Source organism: Pithys albifrons, chromosome 1 (genome assembly GCF_047495875.1).
Source record: "Pithys albifrons albifrons isolate INPA30051 chromosome 1, PitAlb_v1, whole genome shotgun sequence".
NCBI classification, from domain to species: domain Eukaryota; kingdom Metazoa; phylum Chordata; class Aves; order Passeriformes; family Thamnophilidae; genus Pithys; species Pithys albifrons.
In genome coordinates this window covers 83747668-83769857 of record NC_092458.1, presented here as the reverse complement: position 1 = coordinate 83769857, position 22190 = coordinate 83747668, and the positions used below count along the sequence as shown (strand labels likewise).

The 22190-nt window shown below is 42.9% G+C and overlaps 1 protein-coding gene across 4 annotated transcripts in view; it reads right to left on the bottom strand.

Moving 5' to 3' along the window:
- Positions 1 to 22190, bottom strand: part of TENM4 (teneurin transmembrane protein 4) — a 614726-nt gene that overhangs the window by 9163 nt on the left and 583373 nt on the right. For all 4 annotated transcript variants that reach the window (XM_071556826.1, XM_071556796.1, XM_071556807.1 and 1 more), the window contains 3 exons: positions 14944 to 15240; positions 12285 to 13899; positions 6389 to 6531 (listed from right to left, as the gene is read on the bottom strand). In XM_071556826.1, the coding sequence (XP_071412927.1) occupies positions 6389 to 6531; positions 12285 to 13899; positions 14944 to 15240 (2055 nt within the window). The remainder of the gene's footprint in view (positions 1 to 6388; positions 6532 to 12284; positions 13900 to 14943; positions 15241 to 22190) is intronic.

Genomic DNA, 22190 nt, shown 5'->3' with positions numbered 1-22190 from the left:
ATTGCACAGCCTTGGTCATTAGCTATTTCCTCTACAAAGAGGTTTAAATGGAGAATTATTCTTCTCAAGTGTATCTCATATGGGTTGACTCTAGGTGGTCCCACTACCACTATGTATGACGTTGCTCTTCCAACTTGCCTCCGTAACATTTATAAGTGATGGGGAAAGGCACTTTTCAGTACTCACACTGAATTACTGTTCACTCAGGGATGTAAATCAGGTCTTCTGTGCTACACTGCTATGTCCTGTGATCATTTATGTATCGCCATCTATATATACATCACCTTGTTTACCAGCAGTTGAGTGATAAAGAGTCCCTGGAATTAATTGCACCATCTACTGATTATCACCTTGGGGAAAGCAGCTCAAGGAGGTCAGGCAGTACTGGGCACAGGAAATAATTCCTATCAGAAATCCCTCCCATTCCCCTTCTAGTTTGTCTTCATCACCTTATTCTTGATGAGTTGCAGGAACTTTAGCACCTTTTCAACTCTGTGCAAGTTACTAGGTACAGATCCTCTGTGAACGTCTCCAAATTTGGTTGCTCCAACAAACCAGTGGGTCTGGACACCACTGCATAGCAAATTCACAGGCAGAAACCCACCCTTAACATGTCTTAATCAAGAACAAAATCACGACCAAAGGGTTTTCTCCTGGGGTTACTTTTGGGCTTTCTCCATCTTTTTTTCACATAAGGAAATATGAGATGAGAGGCGTGGAAAGCTGTAATGCTGAACATCACAGTCACTTAGAATCACAGAATAGTTTGAGTTGGAAGCGACCTTGAAGCTCACCTAGTTCCAAACTCTCTGCCATAGGCAGGGACACCTTCCACTAGACTAGGTTGCTCAAACTTAACTATCAGCTATTTCTATAACTAAATGTGTCTCTGTTACCTTGAAAACAAGCCCAGGATGACTTTGAAATGACTTTTTGAGTGCATTTCTTTGATAAAAGAGTGTATTTGTAAACATCAGCTTTTTCAAAGGAAAAGCAAACAGAAGAAAACAGCCCAACCAACAAATTCAAACAAATCAGAGCACATCCAGCTTGTACGCTCCTCTGTGAATATAAAGGGGGTGGAGGCAAACAGATTATATGTAGTTCAAAGGGGCAGTGTATCCCTGACTTTGAAATTACCATTTCTGTTTAATCTTAGAACTCATTTCAATGAACCGGAAAGGAAAAAGCCAGAAAATTTCCATCCAAAGCTGCAGTGGCATGTGCTATTCTCTAAAAAATGCTGTTGCTTTTAGCAACAGTAAATCAAGGTATCTATAAAACCAGTTTTACAGAAGAAAGAAGGGAATTCATTGCTATTTTATTTCAATATTTGTTGCTTGATGTGAGTGACAACTATGCTGGGTTTATTTTTCCTCACAGTCTTTTTTAATCAGATGTCCTTAGGTGACATTTCACTTTATCAAGTAACAACTCATTGGAGAGAAGAGAACGACCTTCATCATTTGTTCACTGCTGCACAAAGCTCAAGAGAGCCGCACAATACAGAGATCTCTGAATAGCCTCTTGCATTTTGCCAGCACCTCTTGAGGATTTGAAATACCATCACCAGATCCTATCATCTGTTGTTTTTAAATACCACCTTCCAGTTGAGACTGAAAGCTTTAATTTCTCATCCAGGATCCAAGATGTGAAATACGTGAACATGTTTCCAAGTTTCTTTCTAATCTTGTGCCATTATACACAGATAGGTGTTTCTCTTACAACCATATGGCTTACAATGCTGCAAGTCTCTTCCAAAAGGCTGTAAAGTTACAACTTCTCTAAAGTGTTATTCATCATTAACTTATTCCTAGTTATCGAAGAACCACAGAAATGTTTGAGTTGGAAGGGACCTTAAAAATCATCTAGTTTTAAATCCTGCCACCATAGGCAGGGAAGCCACCAACTAGACCAGGCTGCTCAAAGCCCCATCCAACCTGGCCTTGAACACTTCCAGGAATGAGGCATCCACATGTTCTCTGGGCAACCTGTTCAAGCATTTTGCTACTCTCTGGGTATAGATTTTCTTCCTGTCTGTTAACAAAGCCAATCTTCAGAAATCTGTCTCCTCCCTATATTCCACCTGACCATCACCTGTTCCCCCATTGGCTCCAAGCTGGTGTAGGTGCAGGAGGAGCTCATCAACCTCAGCAGCCTGGCAGGTATTGACCACCAGCACAGATGAACTTCACAGGAGTTGGCTGAGAGGCAATGTGCCTGCTTGGCAACCTGCCAATCAGCAAGGCAAGTGGGGCAGTGGAGGTGACCAACTGCCCAGCAGGGCAGGGCTCAAGATGCTGATTTTGGTTGGCAGTGAGCGAAACACAAGTGCCAACTCATGGGCTTAGAGGAGAGGTCCCTCCTCCACTCCACCAGTGTACATGGCTGCAGGGGGATAACAGGGTTGAGTTCATCAAGCAGATTTCAGCTGTGGAGAAATAAGAGGATCTGCGTCCTTCACTTGCTCATCTGTTTTCATATTGCTCATCCATTTTCTGAAAGTCTCAAGAGCTTAATGTCTTTGAGACTTCAACTCCCTCCCCTGCATTAGAGCCTTTGAAAACTGGCCACTACATTTGCAAATCATAACTAGGGGCTGATGGATAGACTTGCAGACAGTGTGACAGTCCAAGCGCAGGCCAAAGCACCTACAATGTCAGGATGCCGTCCCTGAATGATGAACAGTGGCAAACCCAGCCCCTTAAACAGACTGTCCTTGAGAGAAGCTCTGCCAGAAAGCACAGCTCTATAGCTCACTCCCTGGCTGAGCATCCCAGAGCAGCCCTTGCCTCCAAAATGTTGCTCCAGAGGGGATGCCAAAAACTACTCCTTCCAGCACAGCCTGTAACAGGCACAGCAGAAAACAGGATCCTTCCTGGAGTCAGAGCTCTTGGGATGGAGAGAAGGGTAGTTAATAACACAATGTCGATAACGATACAAGTGCTGACTCCAAAACACCCCTCCCTGGAAATAGAGCTGTTCTGGCTCCAACAATTACCTGACAGTTCAACAAGACAAAAGGGAAGGGAAAAAAAAAACTAGAAGAGAAATTGGATTCAGGTGCAGCAGTTCCACAATATGCCAGAGGTCACTCAGAGTCCCCTGGTGACCAATAACACTGAACTTGTTCAACAAACAATTTAGTGACAGCCTCATGGTTGTAGGGAGGAGGGGACAGGGAAGGGCTGCAGAACAGAGTATTGGATTTTAAATGTCACTTCAGAGCTGCAGGGGCTTAGTGCAATGTTTATGACACGCTGGCTGTTTTTGAGGTGGTGGATGCTCAGAGTCAGAATTATCTCTCCTATCTTCCAGACTTGCAAGGCAAGTACCAAAAACATTTTGGAAGGAGATGCTAGGGCCCTCTGGTTATGTACTCTGAAGAGAGAGGAAGCAGCCACTGATAGGGAGTTTGTTGCTTTGCTGTTGTGTTCCTGTTAGTCATTCCTCTCTGGTAAAAGAACTGACTCAATCTGCTGGGCCACAGCTTTGATCTGCAAAGCCAGTAAAGTAGCTCAAATATACTTTGGTCTATCACAAGGAGGTATGTGATCCAGAAAAGCTAGGGATCAGAAGACATGAGAAAGTTATATATGATTCAGCGACCAATGTTTTGTCCAGGCTACTTTTAAATGACGAAAGATCGGAGGCTTACTCTGTGTGCTCTGGAAGACCATTTCACAGTTTGACCAGCCTTATTATCTAAAAATGCTTCCTGTGCTTTCATTTACCTATGTTTAATTCTGTCATTTGCTATGTGAAATTTTCAAAAGTTTATGTTTTCTTCCACATGTCTCATGAATAAATGAATAAACAGTAGGAAGGAGGGCTGGCTTGTGTCTGGGACCTGGTTTGGCTGGCAAGGGTTGGGAGTGAATAGAACTTTATGTGAAACATCGTGTTGGATGCATGGAGAGGTGTAGGAGAAAATGGATCATGTATTCAGGTATCATATATGAAGGAATTTGTTTTATGCAAATATGTGCTTACAATATGCTGGGTGTGGCAGAAAGGAAGGGAATCCTGCTCTATCGCATTTAAGAGCCACTTACTTTCACAGCATGATCCTGCAACTGTACATGGCAATAAAATGCTCATGTTTTGTTCCTGTCATAACACAGGGGAAGAATATGAAACAGCCTGCAATGGTTAAATTCCACTTTCAACATGTGAGTGTAGAGTGACTCTGGAAGCATGATGGCCGTATAAAGCCTTGTTTTAACAAGCAGGTCCCTGTACAGTCCTCACTGTAGCTTCAGGCTTTAAAAACCTGGGAGGGACATGGAAATTTTCTTTTCTTCTTATTGTTCATTCAGGCAGACTCCCCTAAAACGGGTGGATGGAAGGGAGGGTCTCCTTGGTTTTATTTCCAGCTCATCTGTCTGTATGAGCAAAGGTCAGTCTTCATCTCAAGCTGCCACTCAAGCTGTTACTTGGCTATTCAGTAAGTTGAATAATGCTAATGAACTAATGATAATATTATAATAACAGTACCAATAATAATAATTTCCATGGTGGTTCTGTGAGGGTTATTATCTACTGCACATAACAATTCAGACACAATCTTCTGTGCAGTCTCTGAATGAGCTTTCCCTGTTTGTCTTCTCTAAGCTTTGCCTGAGGAGATTGTATACATCAGAGAGGGGGAAATATCCTGAGGCTCTCTCTCATTACAGAAATAACCTCTATTAGCATTTTGTTGTTTAATCCAAAGGAAGAAGAATCAGAAAGGAGTCTCTGAGCTCCAAAACACAACTGAGTTACTGCAGTGTAACAGTTTTCAACCATCAACTCAGTCATGGTAGCAAAAGGCATAATTTTGGCACTCCTCTATTATTAAGTGATACTTAATACAAATCTCTCATTGAAGTTGAAGCTGGTACATTTGAACTTGTCTTCACCATAGCTATGAGGCTGAGTACCAAGTGTGGACTGACACACGACTATTATCAATCCACAGCATCATGTTTGTACCTCTGAGTGATAACTTTTGTGGTTGAGATGTGATGTCCTGGTTTAAGGTGTGTACAGGACCTCAAGAATCTGCCACAGAACATCAAGATTTCAGTGAAGTCACAGAAAAAGAGGCTAGGAGAGCAGATGGAATCAATTCCATTGCCTACTGTTACAATTTTATTAGTAGAAATGTTAAGAACATGTCCTGATCTCTCCATGCACCTTGGCACCTCAGTGCTCTCGCAATGTTTGAACACACAGCAACAGCAAGCAGGAGTTCAGAGTAAAGAGGATTCGGACTAAAGAGATAAAAGCAACCCCAGAATACAATCAGTCCAAGAGATGAAAGAGTATCCTGAGAGGTAAATGACTTTCAAGGTCATACACCAATAAGCAGTAGGACGGAGAGTTAACCCAGGGCTCCTGAACCCTGATCCAGTGTTCTAGCCTTTAACAGTCTTTCAGCTGAGTAATTCCCAACAGGAAGACAGGGAAATGATTGGGCTGCAAAAGCTCTTTTCTTGCCAATTTTAGCTTTGAATTTTGCATCATCATCTACCAAAATGGCTTGGGATGCACGCCTGTTTTTAACAGCAGGACATGGTTACTTGGGATTAAACCCAGTCAGGTAAAATGAAAGTTTAATATCATCTAAAACTCCTTTCTGGTGAGACTCTCTGCAACACAGAACAGCTACCTAGGGAAGTACTGGGACTTCTTGTTTAAGACTAAAATGATTGAATAAATTTCTGGAACAAAAAAAAATAAATCTGTGAAAACTGATTCTGCATCATGATTTGCTTTCTTTTTATTTTTTTAATTTTATTTATTTATTTCTATGAATCCTTGAATCTTTGGTGCAAAGGCCTTGAATTTAGTCTGCTGTATGTGGTAACACAGACTCTGTGGGAGACAGAAACAATAACACCATTTAATTAAGCAACCACCAAAAAATATCTCAGGGAAAAGCACCATGGCAATAGGGAGCTTAAGATGGGATTTTCATACAGATTTCAACACTAGAACGGGGTCTGACTCTCTCTTAATCTCCCAGTGTATCTGGTATAAAAGTTTTCCAATAGAGATTGCAAGTGCATGTATGTATCTGTATGGCCAAACTTCACGAATGCAGATTTGGGCAGGGCTCTCCCCACGTGCCCGTCCAGCCTGCGCAGTGGATGTTTTAGGTGAGGCACAGCGTGCGCAGAACTGGCCCCACCGTTTCAGTCCTGAGGTCCATCTGCCACTTCCGAGCGAGCTTGGACAGTGACAGGGAAGTCCTCGGGACTGTCACAGCACCCGGTACTGACCGGGGCTGACCCTGCTGAGCATCCGAGATCTGATGGGATGGGATGGCAGGGAGGCATTGAACTGCAAGTGCATAGTCTGTTGATAAAAGCATGCGAAAATACAGAGTTGCATGGATCACCTTGCTATTGTCCCATTCTTGGGTTTTCATCTGTGTGTGGATTAGCTCATAGGATGGCTCCATTGCATCCACGTCTGGCTTGGGGTAGCCGGGGATGACATTGTGTAGCTGGAACCCAAAGGTGAGCAGCCAACTGTTGACATCTGGAAGGGAAGAGAAGCATAAATAAGATAATCTGATCTCTCAAGCAGGATTACCCAGGAGAAGGCTTAGAGGAGGACCCCATGGTGGCTGGCACTGTAGCAGACTGGCCAAAATGATGAGTGTCTACTTTGTGTGAAGAACACAAATATTAATCGTCCTTGAAAGAGCTGAGTGCCAAAAGCTGGTCTTTCCACCTTAAACCAGAGCCAAATTCTGCACTTTCCAGCTCTGAAACAGAAGCATTGGCAGGGAGCAAATGGCTCAAATCAAAGCCAGCTCCATGTCTGCCCTTCATCATCAGCAACCAGGCACTTCTTGAAGGTATGCAGCAGAAGTGTAGCACTAGCAATACACTTGGAGGCTGAGATGCTTCAGCTGAATGGGCAGTGTTATTCACTTCTACAGTCACCTCTGAACATCTCTTTTACAGTACTTCTCTCACTGAGGAGTCTCCAAGCCTGCAGGCTGAAGACTAAATTTAGAGTTATGTGAGCCAGAATACCAGGATGTCCTGGATGGACAGCTCATGGAAGAGGATCTGGACATATCTTCTGCTTTTTCCATGGCATGTCCACCTCAGTCCTGGTTTCCTGGCATTTTTCATAAGAGGCTCAGTCTGAGTATTAAATGAGTCATATGTCATCTTTCATACTGACATTTACAGTCAGCCTTCAAACTACCTGCAAGGTACATTATAATGAAAATAAGTGTACAGATGCAAGACTACTTTGCTTGGGTACATTTTACAACCGCTTAAAGAAGTCCATGGACAGTAAAAAAACTGCTCTCTATTAGTGATAAACTATTGTCTTCTGCAAAAGAGGGACTACTGGCACTGAAGGGCTTATGATGGAAAACCAGCCATTTGGGACATCAATCCTGAATTCACTTGCCAGCAGATTATGAAGTCTTGCTTGATTTTTGAGGGCACAGCTACTAGGAATAGCAGCTGAAAGTTAACCCACCGGAAGAAATAATGATGGGGTTGAGTAAGTCCCTGATCTGCTTGAGATCAGCATCACTTCCCCCCTTAACTTCAGAGCATTTGATGATCTCACCTTGTTTGCCTTCACTGAACTCCAGAGGACACACCTGCTACAGTCCCTAAGCAATACTGTGTGCATTTGGAAAAAAAATAGCAATTGCAAGAAAAAGAAAGGTATGAAGGTAAAGTTTAACTAATATCAGCTCCCAAGAGTCCTGAATGTTTGGATGTAACTGAAATTGTTTTGGTGATTGCTCTTCTTCAAGCTGGAAGTGCAAAGGGCTTTATTTTAATTTTTCTAAACTCAATAAATGTTGTTGAAACGGTCTGAAGAAGGAATCAATTTAAATAATCAAATACGCATCTCTGAATATTTTTTCTCTATTCCCACAAGCCTAAATGAATGTTTTGAAGAACTGGTTGGAAAAGAAATTATGGATGCAAGTGGCAAATAAGGCACTTCCAGATGACTGGAGAATCAGGAGCCAAACAAACACACTATCTGTTGCTTGTTTTCCTGCAGGCCAAAATGTTGCGATTGGGCAGATGTCCAAGAAGCCCTTGTGACAATCCATGTGGAAGGGGGAGGATTTCTGTAATAAAAACACTTCTGTTCACTCAGTGTACAGATTGTTTTTGGAGTGCCTTTGAAACAGAGAGGCTGTGGGGAGAAGCAAAGAAATGAAAAGGCTCATTTGATTATTTTGTTGCTTAGTGCTAAGCCAGCCTGCTTCCAAAGCCTTCTCATCTCAGATGAAGATCTTTGATGTACATATTGTGGACCAGGTGGTCAGGGCAACAAAGTAAAACAGTGAAGGTCAGCATTGGTGCGGGAACTGTTTTCCAAGCACTTAAAAATGTGAAAAAGAATACAAAATATAGATGCTGAACTGCTGAAAATATGTAACATGTCTGGAAATAACCAAGACAGGTTTTTTTGATACTTCTCAGAAAACTGACTTTTGACATATTTGCAATTAAGAGTTTGTTCTTTTTAGGAAGAGGTGTTGGAATACCCAGAACAAAACAAAACCCAAACCCAATCAAACCCATGGGAGGAAGGTGTGGAACTGAGAAAACAGGGGAAAATACTAATTTGCCAAGAGGCAGTGACAACTTTTTTGACAGAAAAGTACATTTCACATCACAGAGGGTTTTTTTCAGCTACAGTAACCCTGCCAACACATTTCATAGTAAATTCATTTGAGGGCAAAGAGAAAGAGTGCTTAATGCAGACACATGTAATGGAAATGTCAGTTCAATCCATCAGGATTGCTGAAGCTGGCAGCAAAGCTCTGTGCCATGAAGTGTACAATCACTAAAATATTCATGTTTAACAATGGGCCTCTCAAAACATAAATACCTGCTTCTCCTACTCTCCCCTCCAAATGCCTCCAATTTGTATCCATAAGCTCAGACACCTCATCACTGTGATCAATGCATGTGTTGGTCACCCATGTCCTGGGCACTGAGCTACCCTAAGGACACCAGGTCCCAGGGTACGAATGGAGGGACAGAAAATGGATCCCTGTGACAAAATAGGGGCAGATTTGGTTGTGAGGACAATGGCACTCTCATCATGGGTCCTGCTCACAAGGTGCCTGAAAGCTTGAACAGAAATGCTGTGGCATCAGCTTTGTGTCAGAGCACTGATCCCATAGCATGGCCTCCTTCTTCCATGCACTGGGAGAGGAGAAATTTTAAAAATGTATTTGGGCTCTGTATTCTTGAAAAACTAAAAAATAGAACTTACAAGACCATGCAAAAAGTTATTTGGTGCATATAAAATATTAGTGTATCAGATTTGGAAATTTTGATTTTATTGTCAGAGCTGTGTGGGAAGCTCTGCACCTGTTCCAAGACATGGCTAGAAAAAAAATTGTCCTGTCTTAATGTGAGCAGGAAAACAAAAATCTGTTAATATGTCACAAAGAAACAGTTTAAAAACTAGATCAGTTCAAGACAATTTCAAACTAACTTGCATTTTGGTTTTGAATTCTTGGTTTTCCTTTTCCATTTTTCAATCACTAGTTAACACTTAACTTGAAGAGGCTGAATACCCCAAAGGAATTTTTTTATTTTAGGCTGTTTTGGAATTTGTCATTTAAACAATTTTGAGAAATGTTTACAACCTTTCTGCTGAGAAATCTCTCACGGTCAGGTCTCTCCCATAAACAAATTCAGTTTTGACAAATGAGCACTTTCTGATAGGAAAAGTTATCTTGAGGTATTTCTGCCAGCCTTAATTATCAGAGTGAGGCCAACACACAGGTTCTTAGCCTGTATCTTTTGACAGGTTTTACTTCCCTTGTGGCATCATCTTCTCGGCTCTGGAGAAAACAGCTTTTAATTAAAGAAACCCACAATCTAATCCTTATGTTTATTGCAGAAGAATCTGAAAGCAGGAACCCTAATGGCTAGTAAGACAAGCAGAATAGAACCCAGGATTTTCACTGTGTAGTATTTATTTGCTACTAAGTCAATCTCATAACTCAGGGGAAAGCACTTATTGTTAAATGTGGAAAAGTTATGATAGATGTAGGAGAAGCATTTAAAAATTGATTCCAACTCAAGAAGTATGTACATACTTGATTGTGTGTACATACAATTGATTTGTGATTGTGGCACCTGTTTTTCCAAAGGGAACTATCTAGAAAAGAGTCCCCCCAAAACAGTCCTCCTAAATATTGCTACCAGTGTTGACACAGTATGAAACTAGTATGACACTTGGGGGAAAAGGATAAAACCAAGCTGACTAGAGACAATCCTGGGGGCAGCACACCAATGCTAGAGGGATGGAAGGATAGTGAGGTCCTTCACTCTACTATTTCAGTACAGGTAGGGGGATGGCAACTAAGATGAAAGTGTGCCCAGGCGGCCAAGAAGGCCAAGGACATTCTGGCTTGTATCAGAAATAATGTGTACAGCAGTACCAGGGCAGTGATTGTCCCCATGAACTTGGCACTGGTGAGGCTGCACCTTGAGTGCTGTGTTCACTTTTGGGTCCCTCCTGACAAGAAAGACATTGAGGTGCTGGAACGTGTCAAGAAAAGGAAAACACAGCTGGGAAAGGGTCTGAAGCATGAGTCTGATGAAGGCATGTTGACGGAGCTCGAGGTGTTCAGGCTAGAGAAAAGGAGGATGAGGGGGTACCTTTTTTCTCTCTGCAGCTCCCTGAAAGAAGGTTCCAGTGAGGTGGGGATCAGTCTCTTCTCCCAAGTAACAAGCAATAGGACAAGAGGAAATGGCCCCATGTTATGCCAGTGGAGGTTTAGATTGGATGCTGGGAAAAATTTCTTTACAGACAGGGTTGTCAAGCACTGAAAGAGGCTGCCCAGGGCAGTGGTGGAGTCACCATCCCTGGAAGGATTTAAAAGATGTGTACATGTGGCACTTGGAGGCATGGTTTAGTGGTAGACTTGGTAGTGAGGGGTTAATAGTTGGACTTGATAATTTTAAAGGTCTTTTCCACAATAAATGATTCTATGTTTCTATGAATGTAAGAAGTACATTTAACATACAAAAGGATTTTTTTTGTAAAAAATCCCCCATACATAGAGCTCACATTACTGCAATTTTACAAAGTCGCAGGGGAAGCAGTTCAGAGATTATGTCAAGCTGTGGGGTAGGTGTGCCCCAAAATCTGGCCTTTAACTCTAAAGCACCTGATTTTATTGATTTTTTGTAGAATCTGTTAATTCTTTGGGGCAGATTAACTTTGAACTACATAGTTGGTAGTGTAGTCGTCATGCAGCCACTCTGAAACGGCTGGCTGTAATGAAAGGTTTAAGTCGCTTTTCCATTGTGCTAAAACAAATCTCTATGTCATTTGTTTAGTTGCAAATAAATCTTTAGGCAAAACTGTGTAAACAGAGCTGCCCCTCTACAAAGAGAAAGGTTATCAGGACATTAATTGGTAGCTAAACTTGGGATATCTGAGGGGATGAAAATCTGGAATCAAAATAAAAAAAACAAACAACAAAGATGAGATAAGGAAAAAAGGTTTGGGAATTACAATCTCCATCTATGCTAATGAATTAAACATACCCTGAACACAGGGGTCAACTGGCAAATTAAAACTTGTGTCCATTGTATTAAAGACCGGAAAATCTCATGGTGATGAGCACTCTGAGAGAGGAGATACCCATTGCACTGGCTTTGGCTAGGATAAATTTCTTTACAGTAGCTACTACGGGTCTGTGTTTTGGATTTTGTTGGAAGTGGTGCTGATAACACAGGGATGTTTTCATTATTGCTGAGCAGCACTTATACAGAGTCAAGACTTTTTCCACTCCTCACCCCACTCCTCCAGCGAGGAGGCTGAGGGTACACAAGGAGTTGGGAGGGGCACAGTTGGGATATCTGATCCAAATTGACCCAAGGAATATCTCAGACCATATAGTGTCATCCTCAGCATGCTGTAAAGCAGGGGGAAGCAGATAAGGAGAGGACGTTTGGAGTGATGGTGTTTGTCTTCCCAAGTGATGGAGCCCTTTGTCCTTAGGATGGCTGAACACCTGCCTGCCTATGAGAAGTGGTGAATCAATTCCTGGTTTTGCTTTGCTTGTACAAGAAGCTTTTGCTTTTCCTGTTAAACCATCGTCATCTCAACCCAAGAGTTTTCTCACTTTTTCAGTTTTCTCCCCCATCCCACTCAGGGGAGTGATTGAGCAGTTGTGTGAGGCTTAGTTCCTTCTGGGGTTAAACCATCACACCTATTCACTGATGGCAAGGTTGTGAAAATCTTAATTAATTTAAATGTCTTACCTGTCATGTAACATTTGATATCCTGAGAGTTGCTAATGGGGTTGTTGTTTTTGAACATATACAGGTTGAAAGGCATTATATTATTGCTACTCAAATGCTTCCACATATCATGGTCTGGACTTGTCCAACGACCTGCTAGCACATCATAGTCTCTCCGTCCCATGTGGATAAGCTTCGTGAGGGGGTCATACAGTCCTCCATGGTAGCCAATGATGATCTGGAAGTTGGGATTGGTGTCCATATAGATCTCCCCATATGCTGTGTACAGTATCTGCTTGATCATTAAGCCAGTTCCACTGAAGACAGCCAAAGGAGTGCCAATATTATCGCAGGCTATGTAGAATTCATCACCGCTGCTGAGCTCCATTGCAAAGAGGTGGCCTTGGAGGTCATAGTAGAGAGATGTGATCTCAGAGCTTGAGTGGTTGTATAGATGGGTAACCTTGGTTGGGTTGGTCAGATCTGCGTAGAAGAACTGCAAGTGATGGCCATGGCTGGTTTTGCTGGAGACTCTCCTTCCTAGGCCATCGTAGCGGTACTTCACACTCCACCCACTAGCTTTATTGTAGGCTTTGATGAGCAGGCCAGCTGAATTGTACTCAAAAATATCATTGCCCCTTTGCTTCAGGAAGCCATCTTCATCCATTTTGTACTGCACATCCCCCAGTCTAGTAATCCTGTCTCTGAGGTCATACCTGAGGGGTGTAAGGCGGGCACTATTCCCTGGACTCAACAAATGGAGGTTTCCATTTAGGTCATAGCTGTAACGCCAGAGTGGTTTGTCATTGATAGACACTGTCTGCAACTGGCCATCAGCATCATATTCATAGGAATACCTAGTTGTGTTTGCATAAGGGCCAACCTTCAGCTCTTTCTTAACCACTCTCCCCATGTTGTCATACTGCACAGTCATCCAGTACATGAGAGACCGGAATATCTCATACTGAACCTCCTTCATCCTGCCATAGGCGTCAAAATGTTTAGTGTGGGTCATGACAGCAGTGGTGATAATCTGGTTGATATCATAGTAAATTACTCCAAATTTACCAAATTGCTCAGTTTTGCCTGACACGTCATCATACCTGTAGAGATCAATAGGTAAAGGTGTCTCATTGATGACTGCTTGCATGCTGGTCACCCTAAAGCTGTTGTCATAATTATAGTCAAAGCGTGCATTCACCATGCCTTCCTCAGTGAAGCGGAAAATCTGTCGATCAATGAGAGGTCCTATCTGTCTGTACCTGATTGTACAGGTAAACCCTTCATTCTGCAAGTTGATGGTCTTCAGCATGCCAGCAGTTTCATCATAGGTGAAACTGATCTTTGTGGTGTCATAGAGCATCTCAGCTAACTTGGACAACTTTCCATACTTGTAAATGACACGTCTCCCTGTGCCTAAGTACAGAGTGTGGAGGAGCTGCTCATCCTCTGTGAAATCCTGAATTACTGAGGCGTTGCCTTCTGGTGGTCGATAAATGTTTCTGTAGTAGCCAATGGAGCGAATGGTTTCTAAAGTTTGACGGGCAACGTTGGGCATGGTCACCGATGACAACCGGTCATTCTTGTCAAACTCAAAGATGTACTGTCTCTGGCTGTGAAGGAGCAGCACCATGGACTGGATGAAAAGAAGCAAAATATAGGTTATATTCCTCTTTTATGAACAAAACTATACTCTCACAAAACCTGTAAAATTCTTCAATCCAAAGAGCAGGGCAATTGAGACAAATCTCTGCACCCATGGAATTAAACAATGAGAGGTAAGGAGCTACATGGCACATTGAGTATTCCCAAGCAGGAGTGGGTCAGAGAAAGAAGCAGTCAATATAGTGAGGAAGGCTGAACTTCAGAATGCTCAGTTGTTCAAATCAATACCCTGTAGCTGACTGTCTCTACCCAAATTCCCTGTGCCAAAAAGTTTCACAGACTAAATACATAAAATTGGTAGAGCTACTTAAACATACTTGAAAAAGTATCCCCTAACACCTTCCAATGCTGAATTAACTCATTGTATCACCTTATCCTCTGTTATCTCCTTACTCCCAACTTCTGCCTGCATGCTTGTTTATTCTGGGATTTTTCTGCATATAACAAAAAATCCACATAGACTGCATAATACAAGGAGCAAGCTGATATTTTTTCCTCTTTGAAAGTTATGGTACTACAGTTTCCTTAAACTGTGTTAGGGATAACAATAGACTCTACAAAAGAACCAGGAATAAAAAATTCAAGCCTCAGCTATATATATAGCATACGGATCTACAGGTCACTGGGCGGTGTAACAATAAATGGCAATAACCAGGAAAATTAAGTCCCATGCAAATCTACAGAGTGCAGACTCCAGGACAAAGCGTACTACAACAGTGTGGCTGGATTCAGGCCTCATGCTTTTTCATTATGTGTATTTTCTATAAAGCAGGAATGGGCCACTCAAAGGCAGCAGGGTGTTAGAGTGTATTGGTTGTTTTCACATGGAAAATCCTACTGGAAATTCCTGCTGTTCACTCTGCTGACTTTACCTGAATATTTTATATTTCAGTTAAGTTAACAAAGGAAGATTGAGCTTCAAAAAGATGTGAAGGAGTGCAGCTGTACTGATGTCAAAGGAGTAAAGCCCATGTGCTTCAAATGCACTGTCTCTGAGTGTTAAGAGGATTCTTACCTTCTCCAAGTAAGTGTAGCTCCATGATTTGCCATCAGCAAAGATCCTGGATGTAATTCTGCCAGACTGGTCGTACTCCATCCTTTCTGACATCGTGCCCCTCTGAATCCCTGCAATGTGTCCTCCTGGGGAATAGGTGACATTGACCCCGTTCAGTCTGCTGCTGGGTGACCAGAGACTGGGCCTCCCTGCCTGGTCGTAGAGGATGCGAAGCGTGAACTTGCGGTGGTCATCATAGATTTTCTCTGTCCTTGTCACACGATCAAAGTCAAGTGACAGCAGGTTTCTGTTGTGAACCTACAGGAAAGAGATGGAGCATTAGGAAACTGGAAAGAGTTTAAATTAGAAAGACCAGCCTTGTTTCACCAAACACCTCTTTACATCATGCTGGAGAGTATGTATGTATATGTATGGCCAAACTTCACAAACGGAGATTTGGGCAGGGCTCTCCCCACGTGGGTGTGCCCTTCGAGCCTGCGCAGTGGATTTTTTAGGTGAGGCACAGTGTGCGCAGAACTGGCCCCACCGTTTCAGTCCTGAGGTCCATCTGCCACGGTCGAGTGAGCTTGGACAGTGACAGTGAAGTCCTCAGAACTGTCTACAGCACCCAGTACTAACTGGGGCTGACCCTGCTGAGCATCTGAAATCTGATGGGATCGGATGACAGGGAGGCATTGAACTGTCTGGTACGGTCTCCACTGAGACTCAAACTCATGACCTTGTGATCCAGAGTCCGGAATGCTCACCATTACACCACGGGACCGCCCATGCTGGACAGTATCCAGCTGTTTATTGCCTCTGGATAAGTGATAATTTTTAAAGCAAAGAGTTGTCCTAGCATTGTGTCTGTTGGCTTCAGTGAAGAGAGGGGTAGAAGAATGGTACTTTTGAACACAGTGAAGGAATACTGTCCGTATCTCAAATCTAGGTTTTAGACTGCTACAGCAGATGTAACCTACAGAATGACAATTAGTTGCAAGTAATGTTTGCAAGGTACTCTGCTTATCAAACGTAGGATATAGTGACCTTTGTTGTCATGCATATCAAAAAACAGCACTTGTAGAAAAGATATGGATGTTCTGTCGACATGGTGGAAAACAGAGTTTTTATCTGAGTTTACTGCAGGTGTTGGAGGTTAAACTCTTCCCTAAGATGAAATGAACTGTGTGGCCAGGTGAAAGAGCTATGGGAAGAAGTGAACAGGTTTTGTAGTATTGGGGCGAATGAGCAAGAGAGAGAGTGATAATTTTCAGAGACGCTACAGACCTAAGACTCTTGCAAGTCTTAAACATACACTGTAGTTGAGAAACAGGTGGACTCAGAACCCTGCAGGGCAATACCTAAGGATTTTATAGATTTTCATGGAGTTACCTAAGTTGAATTTAGGTGGCATTTGGAGGTTGCTGAACATTTTCTTACACATTCCTGAAATTCTGTTAGACACATATTACCAAGGACATGCTGTTTTGAAGAACACCTGCAAGAACTCCAACTGAGACAATAAGATCGCTTGTAGTCAAAACAGAGGAGTCAGCTCATAGCCGTTGGAGGGGCTCCAAGGGGCAGTTCTGAAGAGTTCTGATGGTGGGCACCAGGGGAAATGGTACCACCGGTTGATTATAGTTATCAAATATGTTAATTACTGAAAGTTATAAAAACTGTAACATTTGGCTGATGTGCATACTTTTGGTGTGCACCTTAGAAGCTTCTAATAAAGGGCAACTTTATCTATCTATCTATCTATCTATCTATCTATCTATCTATCTATCTATCTATCTATCTATCTAATCTCCACTAATATTGCTTTGAAAGTCTTTTGTAGTACTGGGCATCAAGGGGTTAAAAGACGAAGGCTTGAAGCTGGTCACTGCACATACGAGGAGAAAGGTTCCTTCTCAAAATTTGACTGATAGGACTGGTGTCTTCTACAGGTATGAGGCTTTGGAACTAGAAGACAGACCACTGATGAGGTGGACAGAGGTCTTTCTGGGGTAGTAGAGCTTCCTAAAACACCACCACCTGTACACTGCATCAAGGCCTCCTCTGCTAAGAGGAAAAGAAGGGTAGTTGTAATAGGAGACTCCCTTCTAAGGGGAACGGAGAGTCTAATATACAGACCAGATCCAGCTCACAGGGAAGTCTGCTGACTCTCAGGGGCTTGGGTAAGAAACATTACTGGAATACTCTCCAGTCTAGTAAGGCCTCCTGATTACTCTCCTCTATTGGCTATTCAAACTGGAAGTCACAAAATAACAAAGAGAAGTCCAAGGCCAATCAAAAGAGACTTCAGGTGCTCTGGGGCAGGTGGCAGAGGGATCAGGAGCACAGGTAGAAATTTCCTTGATTCTTGTGGGAACAAGGAATAACATTGGCAAGGACACATCCATCAGGTAAATGGGTGACTCAGAAAAATCTTGAGCTTTTTAACCAAGGGATGATCTACTCAACGCCTGGTCTACTGACATCTGACGGGATGCAGCTTTGTCAGGGGGAAAAGAACTTCTAGTAGAGGAGCTAGTGGGGCTTGTTGATAGCTTTAAACTAGCTAGGACAGGAAAAAGGGACAAAACCAGTAATGAGAAATGGGATGATGTGCCAAAACTTGAAGAAACATGCACTAATGGGATCCCTCAATCTGCTTCTTGAGCTACAATGTGCCACACCTGAAATGTTACTACATGAATAAATGCAGTCTGAGGAACAACAAGAGGAGTTGGAAGCTTTGGCCCAGTACCAGAGATTTGACATGACCTGCATAAGTGAAACCTGGTGGGATAAGACCTGTGACTGGAGTGCCCTTTTGGATTGTTACAAGCTCTTCAGCAGGCATTGTCAGGGCAGAAGAGGCAGAGTGGCACTGTATATAATAGAAGGGTTAGAATGTATGGAGCTACAGTTGGCAATGGCCCAGTTGAGAGTCTCTGGGTAATAATCAAGGGGCAAACAAGTAATGTGGATGTCATCATGGCAGCCTATTACAGACCTCCCAGCCGGGACAATGATGCCAGAGGGGAAGCTGTACGAGGAGCAGCTGAGGGCACTTGGTCTGTTCAGCCTGGGGAAGAGGAGACTGAGGGGAGACCTCACTGTAGTTACAACTTCTCTGTGAGAGGAAGAGGAGTGGCAGGCACTGATCTCTTCTCTGTGGTGACCAGGGACAGGACCTGAGGGAACGGCCTGAAGTTGTGTCAAGGGAGGTTTAGGTTGGATGTTAGAAAAAGGTTCTTCACTCAGAGAGTGGCTGGACACTGGAACAGGCTCCCCAGGGAAGTGGTCACAGCACCAAGCCTTCCAGAGTTCAAGAAGCATTTGGGTGATGCTCTCAGGCACATGGTGTTACTCTTGGGGATGGTCCTATGCAGGGATAAGGGTTGGATTTGATGGTCCTTGTGGATCCCTTTCAACTCAGCATATTCCGAGGTTCTGTGAAGTACAGAAGCCTTGACCACTATAGATGTTACATAGAGCAGCAATGTTCCTGTAAGAAATGGAGTTTTAACTTCATTGTCCTGGGGTTATTCAGAGTGGCGTAATTATACTTCTCATACCTCCAGTGCCTTTGCATTTCCAAAGATCAAAGGTATCTACTTCAAAGGTAAGAACAGGAATACATTTTGATTCAGTGCACAGCAATACAAAAAGGAGCTGTTCATACAACTCGTGTTTAGCTGTGTGTGCAAGGAGACTTAGAAAGCCACATTACCATAGCAGCAAAGTACTGAGCAAGGATGAAAACCAACATTCCCAGTTATGAGTTTCCCAGTGAAGATAGCTCTGTCTCCACCTCACCACTTCCAAATATCTTTCAGCTGGTGAACCTCTCTTTTCTAGAAAGATGCAGGTTATTCTTGGATGAATTGCAAAGTCCAAAGAACTGGCTTGCTTTAAGTTCCCTTCACAGCCCGTCAGCTGCAGTCAATAAACTAGAGTTTGTTGTTTGCTATGAGGTTTACAGACCAAGTTAAAAACATTATCCTAGACTGTTCTGGATAAAGTTCACACTCCTGACTGGAAGTATTCAAAAAATGTTTTGATCTGGCACTTGGAGACTTGATTTAGTGGTGAACATGGTGGTGGTGCTTACTTGATAATCTTAGAGGTCTTTTTCAACTTCAGTGATCTATGTATGATTCTATAATTCTATGACCTGAGAACTGTTCTCAGCCCTGCTCCATCTTTGATCTTGGCCATTGCTTTAGGATGTATGATTGAACTCCTACAGTATTTTTAGAGAATATCTGAGAGCTAAACAGCAAGAGAAAGGATGGGGTTGAAGCAAGAGAGAAGAGGTTCCTCAGCCCTGGAAGAACAGGAGAGGGAAAGGCTGAATTGCTGCAGTGCCTTCATGTTGCATGGGCAGATGTCTATGCCAAAATCTAGAGAACCAAGACATCAGAAAGTCAAAATTCGAGAAAAGGTATCCAAGAAGCTGTGGAAAGAAGGAACTGTTGCCATGATATAATTGTGAAGATGATGTAAGAAAGGAGGCAGGTGCAACAAGGATTTTCAACTTATGAATAACAATAGTAACAGCTGGGTATGACTTGAGGAAACACTGTGGAACGGTAGACAACGGTCTAATTCATTAAGAGTGAAATAGAATGTAAATGTGCAATGGGAGAGAAGAAATCAGCCAAAAGAACATTGTAACAGGGAAGCTGGAAAATAATTAAAAGGTACCAAAACTCTAAGTACAGATGCACATGTGTAACAAAAAGCAATTTTGCATCTCATAGGTGCTTACTGGCATACAGAGAGAAATAGGAGTGGCAATTCCTTGCAAAAAACAGAAAAGCAAAGCAGGAAGGAATCTCTTCTTCCCAACTGTTTACAGAGCAGCTCCAGCCTGGCAGCTGCAGCTTCTTCTACTCCTGGTCTTTGCCAAGAAAGCTGAAAAGGGGTCTTCCAGGGCTGGGGCAGTAATCCAGGCTGAAGGAAGCCTTCCTGATCCATATGTTAGCAGCAGTGCCTTTCACTGGTCTGGAAGGACCAAACAGCAGGCCGCTGGATAGCTCTTAAGCTCAGTTCAAATCTCTGTATCCCATTACTGGCCCCCTAAGTTGTTCCACCCTTTCCATGCTCTGGCAAGCAACGTCTGTGGGACTAGCTGGAACCAGTCTCCCTTTTCATGTTACTTTTAAAAAATTATTTGTTTTCTCCTGATCTCTCGGTGTAATGTCTCAAATATCTGAGAAGTGCTCCAGAGCCAACAGTAACTCCTCAAGGTGATGAACAAAGTGAGCCCTATCCTGCCAGTAGCCTCTGAATGGGCCCTAAATCTTTTTCATCCTTGTTCAAGGGCATGCCTTGTACAGAAGTGAATTTCCTGCAGAAGAACTGACAGGGTTGCAGGCTTCAGTCCAATAACCGTGCTTTATGGTGAGCAGCTAAACAAGGTGCCATCCTACATCCTGGAGACTTTACCCTGGAATGGAGTCTGAAGAGCTCCGGCAAAAATGTTTTGCTCCTCAGAGCATTTGACAAGGCTTGTGCTCAGCAGAGGATGAAGACAAGGTAAATTTAAATCCACGGTTCACAGTGGATTTGACATCCTTTCTAAAATGTGTGAGAGACTCTATTTAACCCCAAATTCATGTTGCACAGTACATTTCTAAATCCCTTAGCTTGCGCTGAAAAAGAAAGAGCAAAAACACTCCACCATCTCTGATTTCTACAATGTTTCCTATGGCACTCCTTTAGCTTAATGATAATTAAAAAGCATGCATTGATCTCTGTGGGAGCCTAAGAGCACAAAAACGGGAGAATTCTCATGAAAACATCCTGGCAACCTTCAGCAGAGGAGGGCAAATAATACTTCTTCAATGGGAATTCCAGGAGTCAACAACATCCATGTGATAAATGGCTGCCTACAAAGCAATTTCCCCAGCAAATTACCAAAACCATTTGGGTGGCAATATCCAGATCTCAGTGTCTTGCAGAAATTGTGGTGACCATGCTGGACCATCTTTGTCAGTCAACACACCAGGAACGGTTAGCGCCATATTCCCCTCTAGTCACATCAGTTCTGGGGACTGTCTGGGACCCTAGGTCTTGATGCCACCACTAACCTGCTGCCAAGGTCTTAGGAAAAACAAAGCGACTTATGACAGGAGTTACCATGGTTAAAAAATAAAAGCTGAACCAGCAGCTCTGTCTCTTTTGGCTGTTCTATTTGCTACACTGTCAGACTATTTTACATCCTTCTTTATTGAAAAACTCAAGTTTGTTTAATTAAATAAAAAAAAGGGAAAGAGCCCTGTTCACTGAAGTAGAGTTTACTCAATACTCTCACTGCAGATGGAGTCTGTGTTGCTGTTGGCCCGTGATGGGTGGAATTCGTAGCCAGACAATTTGCGGAGGTATTTTAATGCTGGGTGGGTGGATAAAGCATCACAACTTTACATGGGATGTGTGGATAGGAGAAATGAAAGGTGCTGCTTTAATATATTTGTGCTGCTTTACAGCTGTCTGGTCATGTGCAGAGCCAGGTCAGTCTTAGTGGGACTGGGAAAAAGTCATGAGGGCTAGCTCCTTTCCCTTCATCCATGCAGAAGTCCCTGCCCTGTGCCTTATATCTCTGATAAAAAAATGTGTATTGTATTATTTCCTAGGGAGGGTCAAGGAGGCAGCTGTGAAGCTGGCCTCATTGTGCTGGGAGCTGTCAAGCTCATGGTGACAGGTTGTCAGTCCCCAAGGACATCACACAACCATGGGAGGAAGAGGCACAACTCAAAAAATATGGATCCGTGTGATGGTAGAAGAAAGAAACATTGTTTTACAGCGTTCAGATCCTGTTCTCCTCACTTTAAAGGCTCCATGGAATGATATTGCAGCCTCGTTAGGATATTCTTTTCCCATGAAGCACTAAGTCTTTGCTGCTGTCTCACGCGGCAGTGGGGTGAGGGGAGAGAGGAAGTGGTAAAAAACATACAGCAGAAAATGGTCACTTCCCAAAATGAACAAAAACATGTTGAACTTAACTTTCCTAAGTTTCTCCCTTTCCAGCGAAAGCAGCAATTATTGGTGTGACAAAAGAGGAGAACATGACACAGAGAAGATGTTAAATGTCGTGCAATCCCCAGGGAGGCAATTAGCACCTTGCAGGCTTTTGTATTAGAAGTGCAGATGCTGCCATGCAGGTACAGACAGGAAGCTTAAAACATCTTGTACACCTTCACCTACTTTGAACCCCTGAACAGAGTCATAACTGAGTCCTTCAACCATATAAGATGTACTTCTGCTTCACT